General features: G+C 38.7%; 1 protein-coding gene across 4 annotated transcripts in view; it reads right to left on the bottom strand.

Annotated features, from left to right (window-relative positions):
- The window catches only part of HNRNPR (heterogeneous nuclear ribonucleoprotein R), a 21,736-nt gene extending 3,275 nt beyond the window's left edge, over positions 1–18,461 (bottom strand). The window contains exons 1-9 of one of the 4 annotated variants that reach the window (XM_010155748.1): positions 18,295–18,457; positions 15,881–15,999; positions 15,345–15,452; positions 14,525–14,638; positions 7,967–8,143; positions 4,548–4,683; positions 4,027–4,037; positions 3,255–3,458; positions 2,314–2,463 (exon numbers count right to left, since the gene is read on the bottom strand). In XM_010155748.1, coding sequence (XP_010154050.1) covers positions 2,314–2,463; positions 3,255–3,458; positions 4,027–4,037; positions 4,548–4,683; positions 7,967–8,143; positions 14,525–14,638; positions 15,345–15,452; positions 15,881–15,999; positions 18,295–18,451 — 1,176 coding nt within the window. In that variant the 5' untranslated portion in view covers positions 18,452–18,457. Of the gene's footprint in view, positions 1–2,313; positions 2,464–3,254; positions 3,461–4,026; positions 4,038–4,547; positions 4,684–7,966; positions 8,144–14,524; positions 14,639–15,344; positions 15,453–15,880; positions 16,000–18,294 lie in introns of all 4 variants that reach the window. The other 3 variants (XM_010155749.1, XM_010155750.1, XM_010155751.1) reach the window with 3 other exon arrangements.
- Between the last annotated feature and the right edge of the window lie 1,247 nt (positions 18,462–19,708).

The raw sequence follows: 19,708 nt of genomic DNA, 5'->3' as shown, positions 1-19,708 counted from the left end.
GGTTTGCATTCCCCCTGCCCTTGGCTCCTGCGCTCAGGGAGGGGTTTTTTTTCTCTCCTTGGGGCTTTGGATTTATTTTTGCCTGCTGTCCTGGAACCCGGCTGTGTCTGCCCACAGGTGGTGAGATCCTGTATCTTTTGTTCTATTTTCCTGTTCTTTTAATCACTTATTAGCAATAGCATTGTTGGTAACTCCATAAGTTTTATTTATGTAATTAAATAGTTCTTATCTCAACTTTTTACAAGCCTCCCTGTTTTTCCTCCGACCCTTCCTCACTAGGAGACTGGGGAGGTGGGGGAGGGTGGGGTGGTGGTGCAGTGGTAGAGCAACTGGTGGTGCTTAATTGCCTGACAGGGCTAAACCATGTCACTATGAAAATAAGTAGACACTGGAATCAGTGAGCCAATTCCATGCATTCCACACGTTAATACCATAATGCTTTTATTTAAAACAACAAACACACTCATACAGAAAAAAAAATCTAAAAAAATTAATGAACCAATTTAGTGGTTATAAATCAGTTACATGGGACAGATGTGGTCGTATTGCAGCTTGTTTCAGAGAAGATGAGTATTAGACATGCTCTGCTGTACTGCACTTGATCTATCTTTTCTCATCTGACAGAAGGTTTCAGTTGCTCAAATTTAACAGCATTTACAAATAAGGTTTACTGGGAAGGGACTGGAGAGCATTTGAAGACATACAACAGTAAAACATGCAAGGAGGTGTTGCTGACTGTTGACAGAAAGGGTCTTACCAAAACATGCAAGGAGGTGTTGCTGACAGACTGTTGACAGAAAGGGTCTTACTTTCTCTTGGACATGGCCTGAACCTACCCAAACCAACTTCATTAGTGAATGACATTCATCCTAAAGTATTCTAAACCCTGTCTTGGCGGGTAGGAAAATTGTAAGCGACTAAATGGTTATAAAGTGATTAATAAGGTTGAGTAAAGAGCCTTTGAACTCTCTATGTAGCCATATACATGACATACAACATGCCCAAGACCCCCAAGAGCAAGACACTTCCTTGCCCTCCTTCTTCCCCCCATAAACTACGGATTTTAAAAGAGATGGGATTAATTTCTATAGAATTCAATCCACTAAAGTACAAAGAGAAGAGATTATTGGTCTCCTGTACAGGTTTCAGGCAGGAACGAGCTGCTCTCCTACACAGAGCTGGCTGGCCTACAGCAGTCAAGGGATTTTGTTTCATTCCATGATATGTCAGGCCAGGCTGGATGCATGTGCAGTTTGGAAGGGGCGAAAGTGGCAGGGAGGGAAGGTGCAGCAGGGAGTCAGGTGAGACTGTTAAGGCTTTTGGGCTAGCTGATAGCTGGGTTGATGGCTCCTTTCCTTAGTTCCTGGCACTGCAATTAGAGAAGCAGGTTCTCAGTGTGGTGGAGGGTTGGGGGGGTGTTTCTCTCCGCCCTCCAGTTCAGGGTTGTTGGGTTTTGGGGGTTTTTTTTTCCCTTCTCCACTCAGATTTTGCCTGCTGTTTTGAAATCTGGCTGTGTCAGATGGTGAGATACTGTGTCCTGTGTTCTACTTTCTATTGTTTTAATTACTTACTACTAACTGTATTGTTAGTATCACTTTAAGATTAATTTATATTATTAAACAGTTCTTATCTCAACTTTTACAATCTTTCTTTTTTCTTCCCCTCTGACCTTCCTCCTGCAGTGAGAGAGGGAGGGAGGGAGGGAGTGTCTGGTACTTAATTGCCAAATAAGGCTAAACCATGACACCTTTTCAACTGCTCTTGGATACAAATGAAGACTTCTTTGTAGTTCACAATAATGACCTCCAACATTTAAGAAGAAACCTTCTAAGAAGCATATAGAGTTAAAATTGGGTAATGCATTACGGGAGTTGCTAGTGCCATTCTTTTTCCCTTAACAAGGCATTTCTTTAATTACCTTGCAACTTCTATTCAATACTTTCGTCGCTCCACAACTACATACATCCTTTAGAAAGAAGCTTTTGAGAGACAACTGATAGCTTCTGTAAGTGTTTCCTCAAAAAAATTGTCAAGGTTGATTCCCCCCCCCTTCTCGAGACACTCCTGCATTGGTCTATACCTCTTTTCCAGTCTATTTGTTAACCTGCCACAGTTCTGTTCAAGTTTCACATCCTACTAGCTACTGAAACTGAAGGAACAAAATTATTAGTGTTAAAATTCTCACAACCATAACCTTAAACAGGGTCTAAAAATTACCTTATCTAGGTATTTACAAATGGTTTTAAGAAATTCCATTACAGTACAAAATAATCTGCTCACATCAATGTAGCTAGGAAAGAATAATCAACCTACCTTCACTGCTGCACCTCTGTCCTCAAAATGAACAAAAGCATAATCCTTCAACTTCTTTACTCTTTCCAGCTTTCCAAATTCAGAAAAGGATTTCTCAAGAATTTCTTCTGTCACAGTAGTGGCCAAGTTTCTTACAAATAAAACTTTCACCTGGAGGAAAAAAAAAAAAAAAAAAAGAGAGAACAAAAGCTGTAATCTTTAAACGTCAAAACTTAAAGGAAAGTAGCATAAAATAAGATCTTTATTTCCTCCTTCTCTGCATTAATAAATTTCGGGTACCCTTATAAATTCTGTACCTGTTAGCAAACAAAAACAAAACAAAATTAAAAACCAAACCAAAACAAAAAACCACAAACCACCCACCACCAACTCCAGACACACCTCCCTCCCCCCCAAAAAACACCTTGTAGTTACCTGTATGAAGTTTCTACAACTTCTCTCCTTCCACAGTTCCCTTCCATGACCAGAAGAATATCCAACTTTGATTTTCTGCTTCTGGGATGCTACAAATCCCAGTAAAATTTTAGTAATAGACCTCAAGAGCAGCAGAGAGTTATCCCAAACACAGGGATAAAGAGCATGTCATTCCCTATGCTGAACTCCACCTTCTTCTTACTCTGGAAAATAGTTCTACACAATAGCCACCTAGAATTCATTATCAGCAGAAGCAGATAATGAACAGACTGACGTGCCAATCCAGTAGGATAAACCTGTACACTACCAGTTTAAATGTGAACAGCTGGTTGCAACAGCACGTTCCTAATAAGTTACATTTTGCAGTGCTCAGACCATGCCAGTCTGCATGGCTTGCTATGAAAATGCCCTCTAACTGCTTTTTATATCTCAAAACTAGCACTGCTCATCTGGAACAAATCTTTGTCACTATGGCGTAAAGAAATTCCACCCAAAGCACAAGAACTTCCAGGTAAGTTTTTACTTACCTTGGCCATGACTTCTGGATCAGGTTCCTCTACTGGATCAGCCCATTCCACTGTCACGACGTTTCCCCAGACTTTTACTTTCCCACTCATCAGGCGGCGGCGAGCTTGTGCTGCGGACTTGTGATCCTCATATTCCAAGAAGCAGAAGCCTCGATTCTTCTTTTTATCATCAGGTTGATGATACAAGATTACATCCACCAAACCCTCTGAAAAACAGGTCTTTAGTGTTAAGCTTCAGAAGGAAAGAAGAAACAAAACCTAGTCTCTACTCTAAAACACCTCCACTTGGTGTTTTTTTGTAATACACAGCCTTTGAATTTAACACCTGAAGGGGGAAGAAGTGCAAGAAAAGCAAAACAAATAACAAGTATTCATCTAATTTCCTGAGAAACAGGTCATCTAGCAGGTAAAATTCTCCAGAACAAACTTACCTCACAATTAGGCCCTGCAAAACATCAACCTGAACAGTTCATAGCATAAGTTTCCTGTATTTTCTTTTACCATTTTTACATTTTTGAAAAGCAGTCAGCATTAATACGTGGCATCTGCCCTGCCTCCAGGGGAAGCTGGAAGGAATTTCTTCCACATTTCTCCAAAAGGAGAGATAACTAGATGAATATACACCTTCTGACGTCACCACTTCCCTGAAGTACTTATAAACAGCAATCCTAAAAAATCAGTAGGTTATAACTCTCCAACAGAAACAAAAGCAGGTGATCAAGACCTCAAATTCTGATTTAAAGCCTAAGCATCCTTCTAGTGACGAGCAGACTTCCGTTCTTCCTACTTGCTGCATACACTGGGGAACAACACTAAAGAACTGGGATAGAATTAATCTGTCAAATAACTATTTCTACAATAACAGTCCCTCTAAACTTACTTAGTATTCCCTCCTCCACAATACATTTCTTTGAAACTCCCCAAAAACTTCTCAGTTGCCAAAGCTGAATCTACTGTAGGATTCAGTTACAGATACAGTGTTGTCAGTAGGCAGCTAGAACAGGTAACAGAATTAGGACCTTCACTTTTTTTCAGAGTCCATTTGTTGTTTCCATCTCAAATTGTAAACCTACATCAACATTCAACTAGCAATCAGTAAAACAGACACTAGTCTCTTTTACATTCCACCATAAAATACATTTGATATATAAAATTTCTACCAGAAACAAACTTAGAATCCAACTTGGAAATCGTTCTAAATGATAGCCGAACACATCTGTCAAATAACCAGACCTACAAAACAGAGACTGGTAATTTGGGATCAGTGTGAAAAACTCATTAAGGTGGTCTTACCTGTGACTTTACTGAACTCTTCCAGTATGTTTTCCTTAGTCTTATTCTTTGGAATTGACCCAACAAATAACCTGTTGTTTGCCACTGAGATGCATACTCCAAGGTGCTTCCCAGGACGAATTTCATAGTTGTCACACTAAGAAAATAAAAAGCCATTCATTTGTTTTATCCACAGTAAGACAGATCAAAAGATCCTCAAAATCATAAAATCAGCTATTTTCTTCTCAATCTACAACTTTCATACATAGAATATTGAATCCATATTACAAGAGAAGAACTGGAATTGCAGTATTTCGGTCAGCATTTCCTTGGAAGAACACTGCGAAGCTTAGTTTTCCATAGAAACTTTGGATGTCATGGTGAACGGAAAGCCACAAAGAAGCTTATGTACAAGGAACAACACTTAACAGCTACAAATTGTGTGGGGTACATTAATTCACCTACTGTTTACCTCAGACTTGAAAGCATCTTTCTAGAAAACTGGTGACTGCTTTCTGTGCTGGGACTCAATGTCAGTCATTGCTGCTGTTATTAATAAGCAAATGCATAGCATTAGACATCCCATGAGTTCTTCCACTTCACTCTGATAGCTTTTAAATACTAAGAAGATTTTCTGAGAGATACTCAAAAGTCTACATCAGTGTGTGACCTTGTTCCCCTCACACCGGGGATTTTTTGGACTCTGTAAACACTAGGATTCTATGAATGCTATGTTAAGTTTTAAAACTTCCCATTAAAAAAAATTGAGCCCACTGCTTCATGCTTGCATGCACAGCTGAATTATTCTGAACACCAAAACTCCCAACAGGTGCTTAAAAGTACAAGAGTTTAACCTTTTAAAAAAAAAAAAACTAAACAACAAAATTCACGATAGACATCATCCTTGTTTTAAGGCAGGACTTTCAAACACAGCTTAAGAGGATGGATGGTTGACCACCAGCCAGTTTCTGAAAATCTCATCTAATTCTTTAAAACAAAGCTTTCAGGGACTTTTACCCTAGCTGAGCCATATCCATACAGATGACAGCGCAATACCTTCAAGTAACATTTGCCTATTCAAGATCTAGCAGAGTGTTATGGTACCACAGGCAAACAAATCACTAAGGCAGACAAAAACATTTCAGATTTTTGCTTCACATACACCAGTGGTTTGTAATTCAATAAAACTTTGTGTTCCAGTGCCATGAACTTAATCTGAATCTGCTTTTCAAATTATATTTTATCTTATCAAACCATATTACTTAGAATCAATCCCATTCCCACTGGCAGCTGCAAACAAAAGCAGAATAAAAAAAAAAAAACCCCAAAACCTTGTGCATAGAAACCAAGACTTCAAAATTTCAAGTTGATTTTCTGAAACAATCTCACCTTATTATCCATGTTTAATTAGCTCCAAAATTTAGCATGTGCCTGCCCCATTTTCCTTTCCCCCAGTAGCCTGTGGAAAATATTTCACCTAAGCACACACTCAGCCCCATGGATAATGACAGAATGGAAGAGGTAAGGGCAACGGAATCCAGATACAGGACTGTTGTGGTTTAACTCCGGCTAGCAAAATAGCACGAAGTCGCTCTCACAAATCCCTCTCCCCTCCTCCAGTGGAGGGGACAAATTGGAGGAAAAAGAAATAAAGAAGCTCGTAAAATTGAGATAAGAACTATTTACTAATTAAATCTAAATTCGTATATACAAGTACTACTAATAATAAATAAAACAATAAAAACATATGATACAATATGATACAATTTCTCACCACCCACTGACCAGTACACAACAGGTGTTGAGTAGTGGGAGTCAGACCCAGAGAGCCCGAGAGTCGCAGGCCGAGAGCGATCGCAGGCTGAGGGCCGCAGGCTGAGGCCCAGAGCCCAAGCGCTGCTGCAGCAGATTCCAAGCAAACCCTGCCAGCGATAGCACGACCGGGAAAACTAAACAAACCCACCAACTCCCTCATGAATGAGCCAGCGTAGGAGTTAGCAAAGCAGCTAACGCGGGAGTCAGGCAGAAGGTTAGCAAGTGCCAGGAAGTAAACGAGCAAGAGAGAGAGTAAGGGCTCCCATACCCCCTACCTGCCTGTGCCCCGAGGATGACGCACTATGGAATGAAATACTCCCTTGGTCAGTTGGGGTCAGGTGCCTGAGCTGTGTGTCCCCTACACTGCCTGTAGCGAGACAGCAAGAGCTGGGAACGCAGCTGCAGGATCAGAAGTGGAGAAAGACCTTGAATCTGGTGCAGGCATTGCCCAGCACCAGCTGAGACCTGATCAGTACTGCTCTCTGCAGCCAGGAACAGCTTCCTAGCAGCCAGGGCAAAGAGAGTTAATTCTTTCCTGACTGAACCCAGCACAAGGAAGGACTTAGAAAAAAAGAAAAAAGTTTCAAAACAGTTTTTACCTCATAAGTGACATGAACTCTTATCTACCAACTTCAAACACTGAAACCCAGAAAAAAATCAATTGCAATAACATTTTTTGCATCTCTTCCAGGAAACACCCAAGTAAGTTCTAGAAAAGAAACAAAGCCTAAGCAGGGCATTGCAATCCCTAGCTGTGGAAGAGGGTAATGTAACAACTGCAACTGTTTCTAAATAAATGAAAATATTTGAGGGAACAAACACTGGAATATTTAGAGGAAATGACTCCTTCTGAAGCCCTTACAATGCAAGAGAATCACTTCTTAAGTTTCAGGTTGGGGTTTTTTTCCCCAGCTTAACTAGATGGTTAGGTTTTCCCCACTTCTTCATACAGGATCAGCTGAGTTCTGCTAAGGCAAAAGAGATAGAGCATTTCACCTGTTTTGGTTCATAGCACAGCAGTATTTCACAGCCATAACACAAGACCTTGGGAGATACACACTGATCTGCCTAATTCTACTTGCTCCTCTCAGGCAGAGGCAAGGCCAAATGAGCCAGGCCTCCAGACTGCTGTCTCTCATTTTAACTCTCTGGGGACTGCTCTGTGTCCTTTGCCAAACCATGTAGATGCAGGCCAAGTCAGGTTTCCAAGCAGTGAGCTCACTGCATGACTGCCACTGGAAAGAACTAAAGGCCTTTGTGAACCATAAAGAGAACCAAGTCAGAGACCTCTTCGCAACAGCAAAACAAAGCATCTCTAATCAGCTCTTTATAGTAGGAAGGGTGAAGCTTGAATAATTTATTTTCCAGTTGTAAATCAAGTAAGCTCTTACTATAATCAAGCAAGTACTCCAGCAGACTGCAGTAGTCTATAGCAGACTACAGTCTTAAAAGTAGAACATTATTTGTATATACTAAATCAAATCAGGAGGCAATTTTTAAGAAAGTACAATTTTGAGTCTGTCAATGGACACTAATGAAACACTTCAAAAACTTCATTATCTAACAGATTACCAACATGCTTGCTGTTTACATTATCTTGTCCAGTTTGAAAATAAGTTACTCACCAGTTTGACTGCTTCCTGCGCTGCATCTTTACTACAAAAGGTAATGAAAGCGTAACCTCTGTTTTGACCAGAAAGAGGATCCATCATGAGACGCAAATCCCAAATTGGACCAGCTTTCTCAAACAGTGGTACCAATTCATCTTCATACAAGTCTCTTGGAATCTTACCAACAAAAACCTAGAAAGGAAGAGGACACTTAAACAAAGCTTTTTCAGAAATTCAAACTTACTTTTAGTACTTGAAAGTTCCTGAGAGAAGTACACTGCAGCACAAACCATCACAGCAGAAACACTGTAGCCATCACTGCAGCCTTCAGTGCTGCCAATATTGCTGTATGTCACACGAAGTCTTCTAAACCTCCTGCTGCACGTACTAGGTTTTACATATGGAAAACTTGGCTTTATTATTTGTAATGAAGAGGTTGTAAATTTCCAACACTGAAGAGATAAATGGTTCTTACCTGGTTATAATTTTGGCAAAAACCTTAAAAGACTATCTATTTGGGTATTTATATAAAAGCAGGCCAAGCACTTCCTTACTCTTGCAGTATTTTCAAACCATTCTGTAACTTAATCTTCATCAGAAAGCTACAGAAACAGGGGGAAAAAAATCTACAAAAATCTTTAATCACCTGACGCACATTTTCCACTTTGAACGTATGTTGTAATTTTACTTCTAGTCTGTATTTGTTTCAGCTTCCATCAACTGAATGTTCTATTATTTGTCTGAGAAAATCTGGAGTCCTCATGCTTTTGTTCCTTATATAGAAAGATTACAATAAACTTTGGTAAACTTTTGTTAAGAAGTTTAATTCCTTCAGTCAAGGTCTCCCTAGAAAGCTTCCCTTCCCCTCCCTCCCCTCAAACTGCTTAATTGCTGCAGATCTCCGAATTCTCAAATTCGCTGAGCTGCTTATAGAAAAACATTCCGAACACCCACTAAGATCAAATTCTATTTATTTTAATGTTAATATTTTTTGTAGTAAAAAAAAAAAAGCTAGGACAAGACCACCTTTATGGCAAGGCCTTGCCTAGATGGAAGTCATAGCTGGTACTGAAGGCTTAGCAGACAGTTGCAAAACTGGAGACACTGAGAATACCCACATAAGCATTGATCTGAACAAACCCATGAGGAGAACAGAGATTATTTTCCTCCAAAGGAAAGCTAGAACCTTTAGATGTCTTCACATTGTACAAATACTTCCGAAATTCAGTTTCCAGAACATTTCTTTCACTTAGATTAGCCTCTCAGTTCAACATGAATGCAAACTGACCATGACTTATTTGCTATTCTGGGGAAAAAAAGAACAGATTTATCATACTGCCATTATCTAATGGCAGAAGCAACAGGCTTTCCCCCGTCTCTCAAAAAAACCCTACAAGCAGGTAATTCCATTGTCATTACACCTAGAAAATTTAATTCCAAAACTCATGCACAGTTTTTCAAGACAAAAAAACTGATACCATTATGGAAATGCACAAGACAGGAACTCCAACTTGCTACAAAGACAGCGAAAGCATCAACTGAACTCTCCACAAGCTGTAACTGGTTTTAAGTCAAATGTAAAAAGTCCACATTAATTTCTCCGTTTCAGATGCCACTCCAGCAGAACTGAAGGTGACACACCAGAAGACCTAAGAAAGAGAGAAAACCCTAATCCAAACACAAAGTCTACTTTTCCAGCTATTGGCCAAAGATCTACCATCCTGAATGCTTCTGTTTCCTCCTTTCTTTCCAGTCTCTTCAGCTCAGTCTCTACAAACTTTAGACCACAGACAATTCCAAAAGACTGCTAGTGCAGTTCAGTTCAGGTAATACACTCTAGGAGCTAGTAAAAGAAACAGAATTAAGGATTTAATTTGAATACACTCATACCTGACCTATATTCTAGAGTAATTTCTATTTATAATGGAAGGACTAGATAACTCCATGGGAGTAATGCACATCTAAGTCAATTTGCTTTGAGCTTTGCTTCTAATATGAACTATGAGATCAATACCAGACATGACAAACACTGCTTGAACATCTTGCAAGGATCAGAAGAAACCTCTGCAATAACTTCTTCTTTCAGATATGTTGATAAGCTTCAATAAAGTTACCGAAATACCAAAGAATGTAAATATCAGATGTTTTGCTTCATTTTTTAGTTCCACAACACGAGTACTGTGGAAAAACTTTGCAAACTGACATTATCAGTGAAACACCAGAAGAGATCTTGTTTAAGTAGGATGCAACTTCATCACTTCTTGGTCTTTGTTGGAATCGCAGACCATTACAATTACTTCTTCCAGTTATGCTTCCTAAAGGACCTGTACAAAGTACTCCATTTCATTTTTTTTCTTTATTGCTGTTTTAGAAGATTAATTATGAAAAGTCTTCAACTAGGAAAAAATCAATTTCAGCTTCCTGAACAATTTTACAGAGCATTATGGAGGGGTACAATCCAATTCTGCACTCTACATGATGCATCCTTCAGTTATTTCAGTAAGTGAGCCTCTTGTGTTGTCACTGCAAGCTAACAGAAGTGTACTGCAGTGTTTCAAGAGATTCTTCAAAAACTCACTCCTTTCAATAGTGCTCTTCATGTGCTTTGCAGTCAGTTTTTCCTAAATGCCAGATTTAAGCACTAATTAATGTAGGCTGCATGACTGCTTCACCTCATCAACATCTACAACATTTATTAAAAAAAAATTATATATATACATGGTAGTGGAAAAAAATTTGGTTACAGTACAAAAACCTTTGAACCCCCACAGTTCTCCCAGTACAAAAGCAACATTCCATTTGTGTACTAAATCCAGCACAAGCTTTGTCTAGTTCAACTCCTGCTGAGATTATTATACTATTGAAGTTAGTTAGTACAGTATCTGATTCTTCCCATTCAATTTATTATGGGCAAAAGCAGATTAAATTGCCCCATTATCTTTAGCAACATAACATTCTCCAGATTACAAGTTGACCTCAGAACCCTTCTCTGACTTTTTCTTACAAATTCTGACCATGCACTCACAGAGGAGTGGATGCAATACCATCTTACCATTCACAGTAATTCTGCATTTTTGAGAATGACATTCAATGATAATGTTTATCAAAACCAATAAATTTCAGCCCTAAAAAGGACATGTAGCAACCTCTCCACTTTATACAGTTGAAACTGGTACACAGATATCTAATCTTGCACATCTTCTTGGCACATTATGGTCAAATAATCTGTTTACAGAATGTTCACATTTTTATTTCACATCACTGAAAAACACTGAAATAGAAGCCTCTCAAAACTTCAGGAGTAGGACTTACTTTGTCTGGAGATCCTTCAATAAAACTTAAACCAAACCAGCAATCAGTATAGACTTAATCATTCTCATCATGCTGGCTGCACTGTGCTTATTTTGAAAAGTACTTTCCTCCATCCTTATTATAGTGTAGTAAAGGGCTAGTATTTTCGTTACGAATGAAGCCTCCTGTTCTTCAAATCATGTTTTACTTACACTCATTTACAGGAAAAGGTGAAGGATGGATATCAAGTACCACATCAGTTATGTCCTTAATTTATTTTTTTAAACATTTATGATCATCTTTAAGAACAGCTTTCATAACAGGAGGTAAGAAAAAGCAGAGAAAAAAAGAAATTTTAAGGAAAACAAAGAAGCACTATACAAGCCCCTTGGGGGTAAGCAGTTATCAGTGTTTGCAGATGCAAATGACAAAGTCACTGTAAGGAGGGAAAGAAAACACCCAAATAACTGCTTCCATTCTCATCCAATAAATACTCCTAAACACGTCTCTCCAAGTATCAACATCACGTGACCTCACTGTAAGCTAAATGCTTTACATTCAAACACCAATTCCTTCAATAAAATGAATACTCGAGGTTAAAATCAAATCCTACTGCAATTATTTTCTCCTCCAAGCTTCCGCACAGCTGTAACTATTTGATTTTATTACAGAATCTTAATCCAAAAAGGTCTAGCTGCTCTTAAAGCCCACCCACTTGAAAAAATACACTGGGCAGCTTCACCCACATAATCCTTTCAGCAAAGCGTTCACAATGACAATGTGGATGTTCAGTATGCTGAACACCCTTAAGATGATTTACTAATACTTTAGTTTTCCTGTGCAATGTTCAAGTACATATTGAAAGAGAACTAAAGCTACAGTTAAAATGCAATTAATTCCACTTTATGTTTTAAAAAGAAATTCTGTTGTTGTACAAATATTTACAGCAGAAAGATCTGATACGCCTTGGGAGGGGAAAAGTCTACATAGTATGTATCTTCTTGAGATCAGTAACACTCTGGGCATCCTTATAAAACAGAGATTTGCCATTACTGACATTAGTGACAGCTCTGGCATCAACATACATGAGCTGGCACAAGCTATGAGAGCTTCAGTATTATTTAAATAAGGTTGAAACACAAAAGATTGATTGCCACAATCCAAAAGCGATACATCTTGTGTTTTTTTCCTATTTTTACACACGATATTAGCAAAGAGGCATTTACACTCCTATATAACTAGAACTATGAGGACAAAAGAAGTGGTTCTCAAAAGCTTAAGTAGGGGTGGAAACCCACCTTAAAACAAAACCCAACAGTAAAAAAAACCTATACACCTCATTTTGGGGGAAAAAAAGTGCCACGACAATCTCCAGTCACGTGTGATCAAACATGCTCTGCCTAGTCTATCAATTCATAAGATCATGTTTAAGTTGTTGATTACTGTACCTCAGAGATAACAGCAAGAGCTGAAGACTAAATTTCCACAAGTTCACAGAATGGTTTGGGTTGGAAGGCACCTTAAAGAGCACCTAGTTCCAACCCCCCTGCCATGGGCAGGGACACCTTCCACTAGACCAGGTTGCTCAAAGCCTCATCCAGCCTGGCCTTGGGCACTTCCAGGGATGGGGCATCCACAGCTTCTCTGGGCAACCTGTCCCAGTGCTCCCCACCCTCTCCGGGAAGAACTTCTTCCTGATATCTAATCTAAACCTCCCCACTTTCAATTTAAACCCGTTGCCCCTTGTCCTATCACTACAGGCTCTTGTAAAAAGTCCTCTCCCAGCACCCTTGTAGGCCCCCTTCAGATACTGGAAGGCTGCAATGAGGTCTCCTCGGAGCCTCCTCTTCTCCAGGCTGAACAAGCCCAATTCTTGCAGCCTTTCATCATAGCAGAGGTGCTCCAGCCCTCTGATCATCTTCGTGGCCTCCTCGGGACTTGCTCCAACCAGTCAGTATCCTGATGTTGAAAGGCCCAGGGCTGGACACAAAACTCCAGGTGGGGTGTCACAAAAGCAGAGTAGAGGGGGGAGAATCCCTCCCCTTGACTTCCTGGCCACGCTGCTCTGGATACAGGCCAGGATATGGTTGGTTTTCTGGGCTGCCAGCGCACACAGCCAGCTCATGTCCAGCTTTTCGTCCACCAGTACCCCCAAATCCTTCTCCTCAGGGCTGCTCTTGATCCATTCTCCACCCAGCCTGTACTTGTGTGTAGAAGTTATCCATTCTAGTAAACTTCAGGAAACAAGAGTACAAGAACATACTCATATTAAAGTACAGAGAACTTTATGGCTTTCCTGTGACTTCCTAAAGAGGCTAACCAACACCAACAGGACAAAATACCATCAGTTAAGTATTGTCAGTCCTTAATAGAACAGAATAGTTCAGTTCGAAGGGACTACAGTGATCATCTAGTTCAACTGCCTGACCACTACAGGGGTGACCAAAAGTTAAACCGTATTATTAAGAGCATTGTACAAATACCTCAAACACTGACAGGCTTGGGGCATCGACCATGTTTCCAGGAAGCCTGTTCTAGTCTTTGACCACTCTCTCTGTAAAGAAATGCTTCCTCATGTCAACGAAGCATGGTGCAGTAAGACTTTACGCCATCACATTATCACCCTGGCAACACCACTGAATTGGTAAAAAACTTCTATGCAACCTTTCTGAATACAGAAATCCAAAATTTAGGAAAGAAAACAAGCTACATGGTCTCCTACAGTGTTTTAGTTTCACTATCAGTCCATGAAAGCACCAAGGACACTTTCATACAGGTTGAAACAAAAGCAAATAAACAATTCCTTAACAATTACTAATCTCAGTTGTCCTCTTCAAAACTTTGTATGCAGGTATCTTTATACCCAAGTCTTTTTCACATTCAGCACACTGCATAAAATAAACATGTCACTTTGTAAACAGTCATATACCTTTGAGTCATGCTTTTACATGTCTATACAGCTAATACTTACATTGATCACTTTCTAAGCAATGGACCATAAGCTTCAGGGTAGATCATGAAGTCTGACAATTTAATGACCTATTACATTTTAAGAAATTTTACATAGCCTTGCCTAGTATATTCCACCTCCTTACACCACCTCAGCCTATTATCTTATCTTTTGCAGATTACTGAGGAGCAAGACAGGCTGGTGAAGGCATACAACCACACAAGAATGCTTTACTCTAAACTTTCACTTGCAATACAGTTTATTTTCAAGTGTTTCTTATTTATCAGTTTGCACAAAGCTACAAAGTAACACATCAGTCTGTACATACTAACCTCTGTTCCAATACCAGGCTGAACACCAGAATATATAGTATCTGGAGGAGGGCCCCCATATTTCCTCTGTCCTGTAGTTACATCCAAAGTGTAACCAGTCCTCTCTAGCAAAGCCTGGGGGAAAAAAAAAAAGGTCACATTAATTATGGGGGGGGACAACAGTGGGTTAAAATATAAAGAATAAAACGTGTCTTAAGATAAGCAAGTCCTTACCTGCTCCTTGCCACATCTGATAACAAATTATACATGGACAGACAGAAGCTACCAAAACCCTTGGAATTTTGGGGTTTTAAAAAGCCACTACCACAAACAGCAACACTCGTTTTATACTGTAAGACCACTGGAAAGAACACGTTTTTCTTTCCCCTTATTTTCCATTATATATGTAGTACCCCAGGAACTCCAGAACACCAGGCAATTCTTTTCACCCACTCTGTACTTAGGTTTTTACAAAACAGAAGAGTTTAACACACTAATATCTTTTCAAATGTCCAATCAGTCTCAAAGTAATTTTATGACTGCATAAAAACTTCTATATAAAAGGACAACTAAGACAATTCGTAAACAGATACCACTGTTTTCACAGACCTCTCATAACATTAAGTTCCTGATTACACAATTACCAAAATGCATGAAGATCTGCATTTCAAACAAGTCCTCCCTCTCCGGAATCTCTATCATTCATACATTTCTTTAAAGTCAAGTGTGAATATACTCAGGCAGGTAGTACTGATGCTTTTTAAGTATACCCAAAATTACTTCAGTCTGCATACAGGCAATATCAGGCAGTACAGAATAATCAATATTTTCTAAATGTTACCTTAATCTTTGCTTCATCTGGTCCCTTCGTCGATTCCTGTACTTTGCTGCCTTGTTTCTCTCTTTGCCTGTAGGTCTTCATAACTCCACATAAAAATGCACTTTTGTTCTGTAGATACAATTTACAAAATAATTCAATTTTGTGTATGAAAAGCCCTGGGAATCTACCAAATCTTACACCCATAACGTGAGGTCACGATATCAAGCCAATGCAATAAACAAAATGTCAGAAGAATCCTTTAGAAAATATAACAAATTAATTGAACAAACTTGTCAAGACTGAAAAAAAAAGTCAGATTGCAGGTAGTATTTTTACCTTTTCTTTTCCTCAATATCACAGTCATTTTTATTATCTGGGAGCTTTTGCTTTGCACTCAAATACCTACACAGTTAAGGCAAATTAACAGGCTTGTGATTTGGGTTCAAAATGTTAGAATACAGCAACATTAATGAATTTCTAAGTTACAACTCTCCTGCCAATAGTGCCAGAACACTATTTATACTTATGTGCTCACACTCCTGGAGCTCTCACCTTACCTGTACATGCGACAGGTCACTTTCTTTAAATTGCTGTAATACAGAGAGGGCTCCTTCTTCATTAAATTCCCTAAGAGCATCAATTGCTCTTTCATCAAGATCGACATAAGCTACCAACCCTAAAAGTTAAAGATAAAGAAGTTACAGATTTCTATTGAATTTCAGACAAACTAAGAACTACGCAGTTTGCTTTTAAAGTCAAAAAGTTACGTTCCATAGAAACAGAAGTATACATTTAATATAATTACATATTCCTACACAAGTATATGAAAGAACATGAGTACAACAATGAAAAAAGTTAAATTAAAATGTATATACCTAAGCACTAACTGATGTGCAAGATTATATCCCACATGTAATAGTTTTCTAACATTCAGGAATCCAATCTGCTGCATAAAAGCAGTATTACACACCAGGGTTTAAAACAGTGAACTCTGGCTCACTTGTAATAATTTGGATTTTGTTTGCTTGCCTTTCATTTTAAGTTTCACATTTCCTCCTCTTGAATGGAGCTGTTCTAGAGTAAGCTGACCTGTGAGCATTACAGGTATGTTATTCTGTGTGAAAAAGGAGTGACCTAACTGACAATCAAATACTTATAAAGTACTCTACCCCACAAACTATTAGGAAGTAGAATGGTTTGTTCAATCTTTCCTCCAAGTTCAAAAAGCAAAAATTTGTGGACTTTGTGCATGTCTCATTTTATTTATTTATTTATTTTGTTGCTCTATGCAGTTGAAGAGCCAGAATTCAAAAAGTTATTTTGAGCCCTGCTATGTACCCGAAAAGGCTAATGTTAATTTTACAGGTACAGACTGCCCCAAGAAACACTGGACCAGTTCTGAAGCACTTTTTCTGTTAAAGGATCTTTATAGATTATTTCTTTCCTTTTGTAATGCACTTGAATGAGGTGTGGAACATGAGAGTACAGAGTAAGAGTTGCCCTTTTTAAACTACACAGCAAAATTTAGGACAGAGACCAAGAACTCCACACACTTTGCAACAGCTTGATCTCCAAAATATACGCAGATTATTTAACTGCTATTTAATTTCAAAATGCACAGTAGTGCCAAGCCCAAGGACTACATTTCAGAAGTGATCCTGCATATTGGAAGGCACCTGTATCTTTCATGTAAGACCTCAGCAGATTAAAAATCCCAAAATTCAACCCCAAATTTGGCTCAGGTTTCAAAAGTAGTTTGCTTCACTGACAAATCCCTGCACAATGCAAACATCTTAAGTGGCATTAAGGAAGTGTGATTCCCAATTCCCATGTTACTCATGCACTAGAATTATACTAGGTAGTCAGGTTCTGGGCTGAAGCTTTTAAACCCCTTAAGAACTCCTCACAACACAAACTAACTGCGACACGTGTTAGAGCCCCACAGGTTCCTCTGCCCAGGCATTTACACCTTCTCTCAAACCATCAAGTGCGCATCATCGTGACCCACTGTTAGAAAGTGCATGTCTAAAGCCAATAAAAGCTGGTAAAGGCTTGATGAAAGCTCACTGTGAATGACTTCCAAAAGACATCATCCACATGAGCCAGAGTATCATACTGAAGATTGATAAGGTATTGTTTTTGAACTGCCTTCACTTGATCAGTGAATTTTGACTCTTTTCAACAAAAACTGTCATCTTGCCACCAAGGCATTCAAGTTCAGCGCATAGAGCATTTCTACTGCTTCTTGTAAATCTGTTCACAGAACACACTCTAAAGAGGAAAAGGAAGCCTCTGTTTATAGGACAAAATAATAAGGGGGTTACAAAAACAAAATAGAAAAACCTTTGTATGTAAAGAAACCTCCATAGAACTTGCAGAGTCCACTTGCTACCAGCAAGGTATTACTTGATTTGCTAGATAGCTTAGTCCTCAACTTTGTTGAAAAGCTGTTAGTGTCAAACTGAACATTTCAGTGTAATAAACAACATGGATTAAACTGTCCACTCAGAACTAGAGAGAACAAAAAAATCCACAGGCAGACTCAATTCAAATGTAGTCCCAGGCAAGACAAGCTAGTTGCTTCCCTCACTAAATCACCTAATCCAGCCCTTGAGTGTTTAAGAACCACTGTGAGGAGTTGACAGTAGAAAAGTAAAAGCAAAATGATGATTCAGATTGAAGAAAAAAAAAAATACAGTTTAGTATGCTCAAACATACATCTTTATTTGACAACGTCTGAAACTAGTGCTCTGTGCCCTCAAGCAACTAAGATATCACATACAACACTAAGGATGTGTCAAGTAATTAGTCAATGTCAAACCCAATTTGCCTTTAGGGAAGTCAAAGTAGCAAAACATTCAGAGCTACACAGATCAAAAACAATGATTTTTTAAACCTTAATCTATAAAAATTTGAAAATGGTATGCCCTCACTTTCATAACCAGTCAGAAACAAGAAATGCATATTATACCTGTCTGAAATATTTCATCAAGTCTCTCTGCCACCTTCTGTGGGAGGCCTGCCTCTATCAGTGTCTTGTAGTGTTCTGTGTGAGTTACACTGGAAGTATCCATTGGTTCTTCCTCTTCTTTTAACTGTACCGCATTACCATTCACCTGATTAGCCATTTTATTATGCTGCTGGAAAAAATTCAGGAGCTATATTACAATAAGCCAGAAATAACTAGTTTGTAGGACAATGCATGATTTATCTAAACTAATTTGTATACATGCTGCAAATGACCTGTATCAAGTTTTATTTAATATATTTTGGATGCAGCTGATCCAAGTTTCAAAAGAAAGTACAACCCTTAATACTGTGGAAAATGTACATGGAAGAATTTACATATTTTTTTAAATGTACTTCATGTACATAACAATGTCTAAACTTTATCTGCTGATTGTCAGTAAATTAACTGGTTACCATAGCAGCTAGAATGGACGGGGATATGATAATAACATCCTTCAATGAAGAATCAGAAGAGCTAGTGCTATTTTCATTTCTCATTCCTCTACTTTTAAAACAATCGTTTAAAATTTAGTGAACACATAACCCTGCAGGGTAGCTTAATGTATAAAAAGGTAAAATACTTGTTTGCTAATTTTCACTTTCTTGGCTTGTTGCCATGTCTTCCTTCAAACCCAACATGCTGCATAAGACTAGCCAAACACTTTTTTACAACACTGTCAGGACTCAGTAAGGATAGAAAGATAAAAATCACACTATAATGCATGTTACAGTTTGAAGCTGCAACTCAACTGTTTCCAAGCTTTCAAATCACAGCAACTGGTTTTTTTTATAATGTACTGGTTTAAAAGGAAGCCATGACTGCAGCACCTTCAGTTCTTATATTAATAAAAAGACTTGCTTTCAGAATTACAAACTGATTCCAAATATGTGCACTGAAAAATGCACCACTATCTTGTCAGACAATTCCAGTGGGCTTTGCCCAATTCGTTAAAAACAGTTTAAATTTCTCAATTAGCCAGCCAGCTGACATTTTGTACTCTCAAATAAAAAGGCTGACAAGAGACAATTCAACTACCCAGCAGAGAATATTAGGATGATCAGCTGTCCGGTTCAGAAATGATATGAGCCTCAGGCTTTAAGAGATACAGAAGCTGATGATCAGCAGTGAAATGATAACCAGACAGACATATGCAGCATGGTCAGAGCAATGCAATTAAGTACTGGAATACAGGTATGAAGATGATTCAAGAACAGTTTTTTTTAAAAATGCTGAAGCCTCAAGCTATTTACTATGCTGCAAAATGAATCTCCAAACATAACCACACCTCTAACAGTCACTTGTACACCAATCCCTTATAGACTACAGCTCGTGAACTTTTAGAAAGATACCCTATGAAGATTTGCAAGCTTGAGCA

The sequence above is a fragment of the Eurypyga helias genome, unplaced genomic scaffold (genome assembly GCF_000690775.1).
Source record: "Eurypyga helias isolate BGI_N326 unplaced genomic scaffold, ASM69077v1 scaffold17497, whole genome shotgun sequence".
NCBI classification, from domain to species: domain Eukaryota; kingdom Metazoa; phylum Chordata; class Aves; order Eurypygiformes; family Eurypygidae; genus Eurypyga; species Eurypyga helias.
Note: the sequence above shows the minus strand (reverse complement) of the source record. Positions and strands in the feature narration are given on the sequence as shown.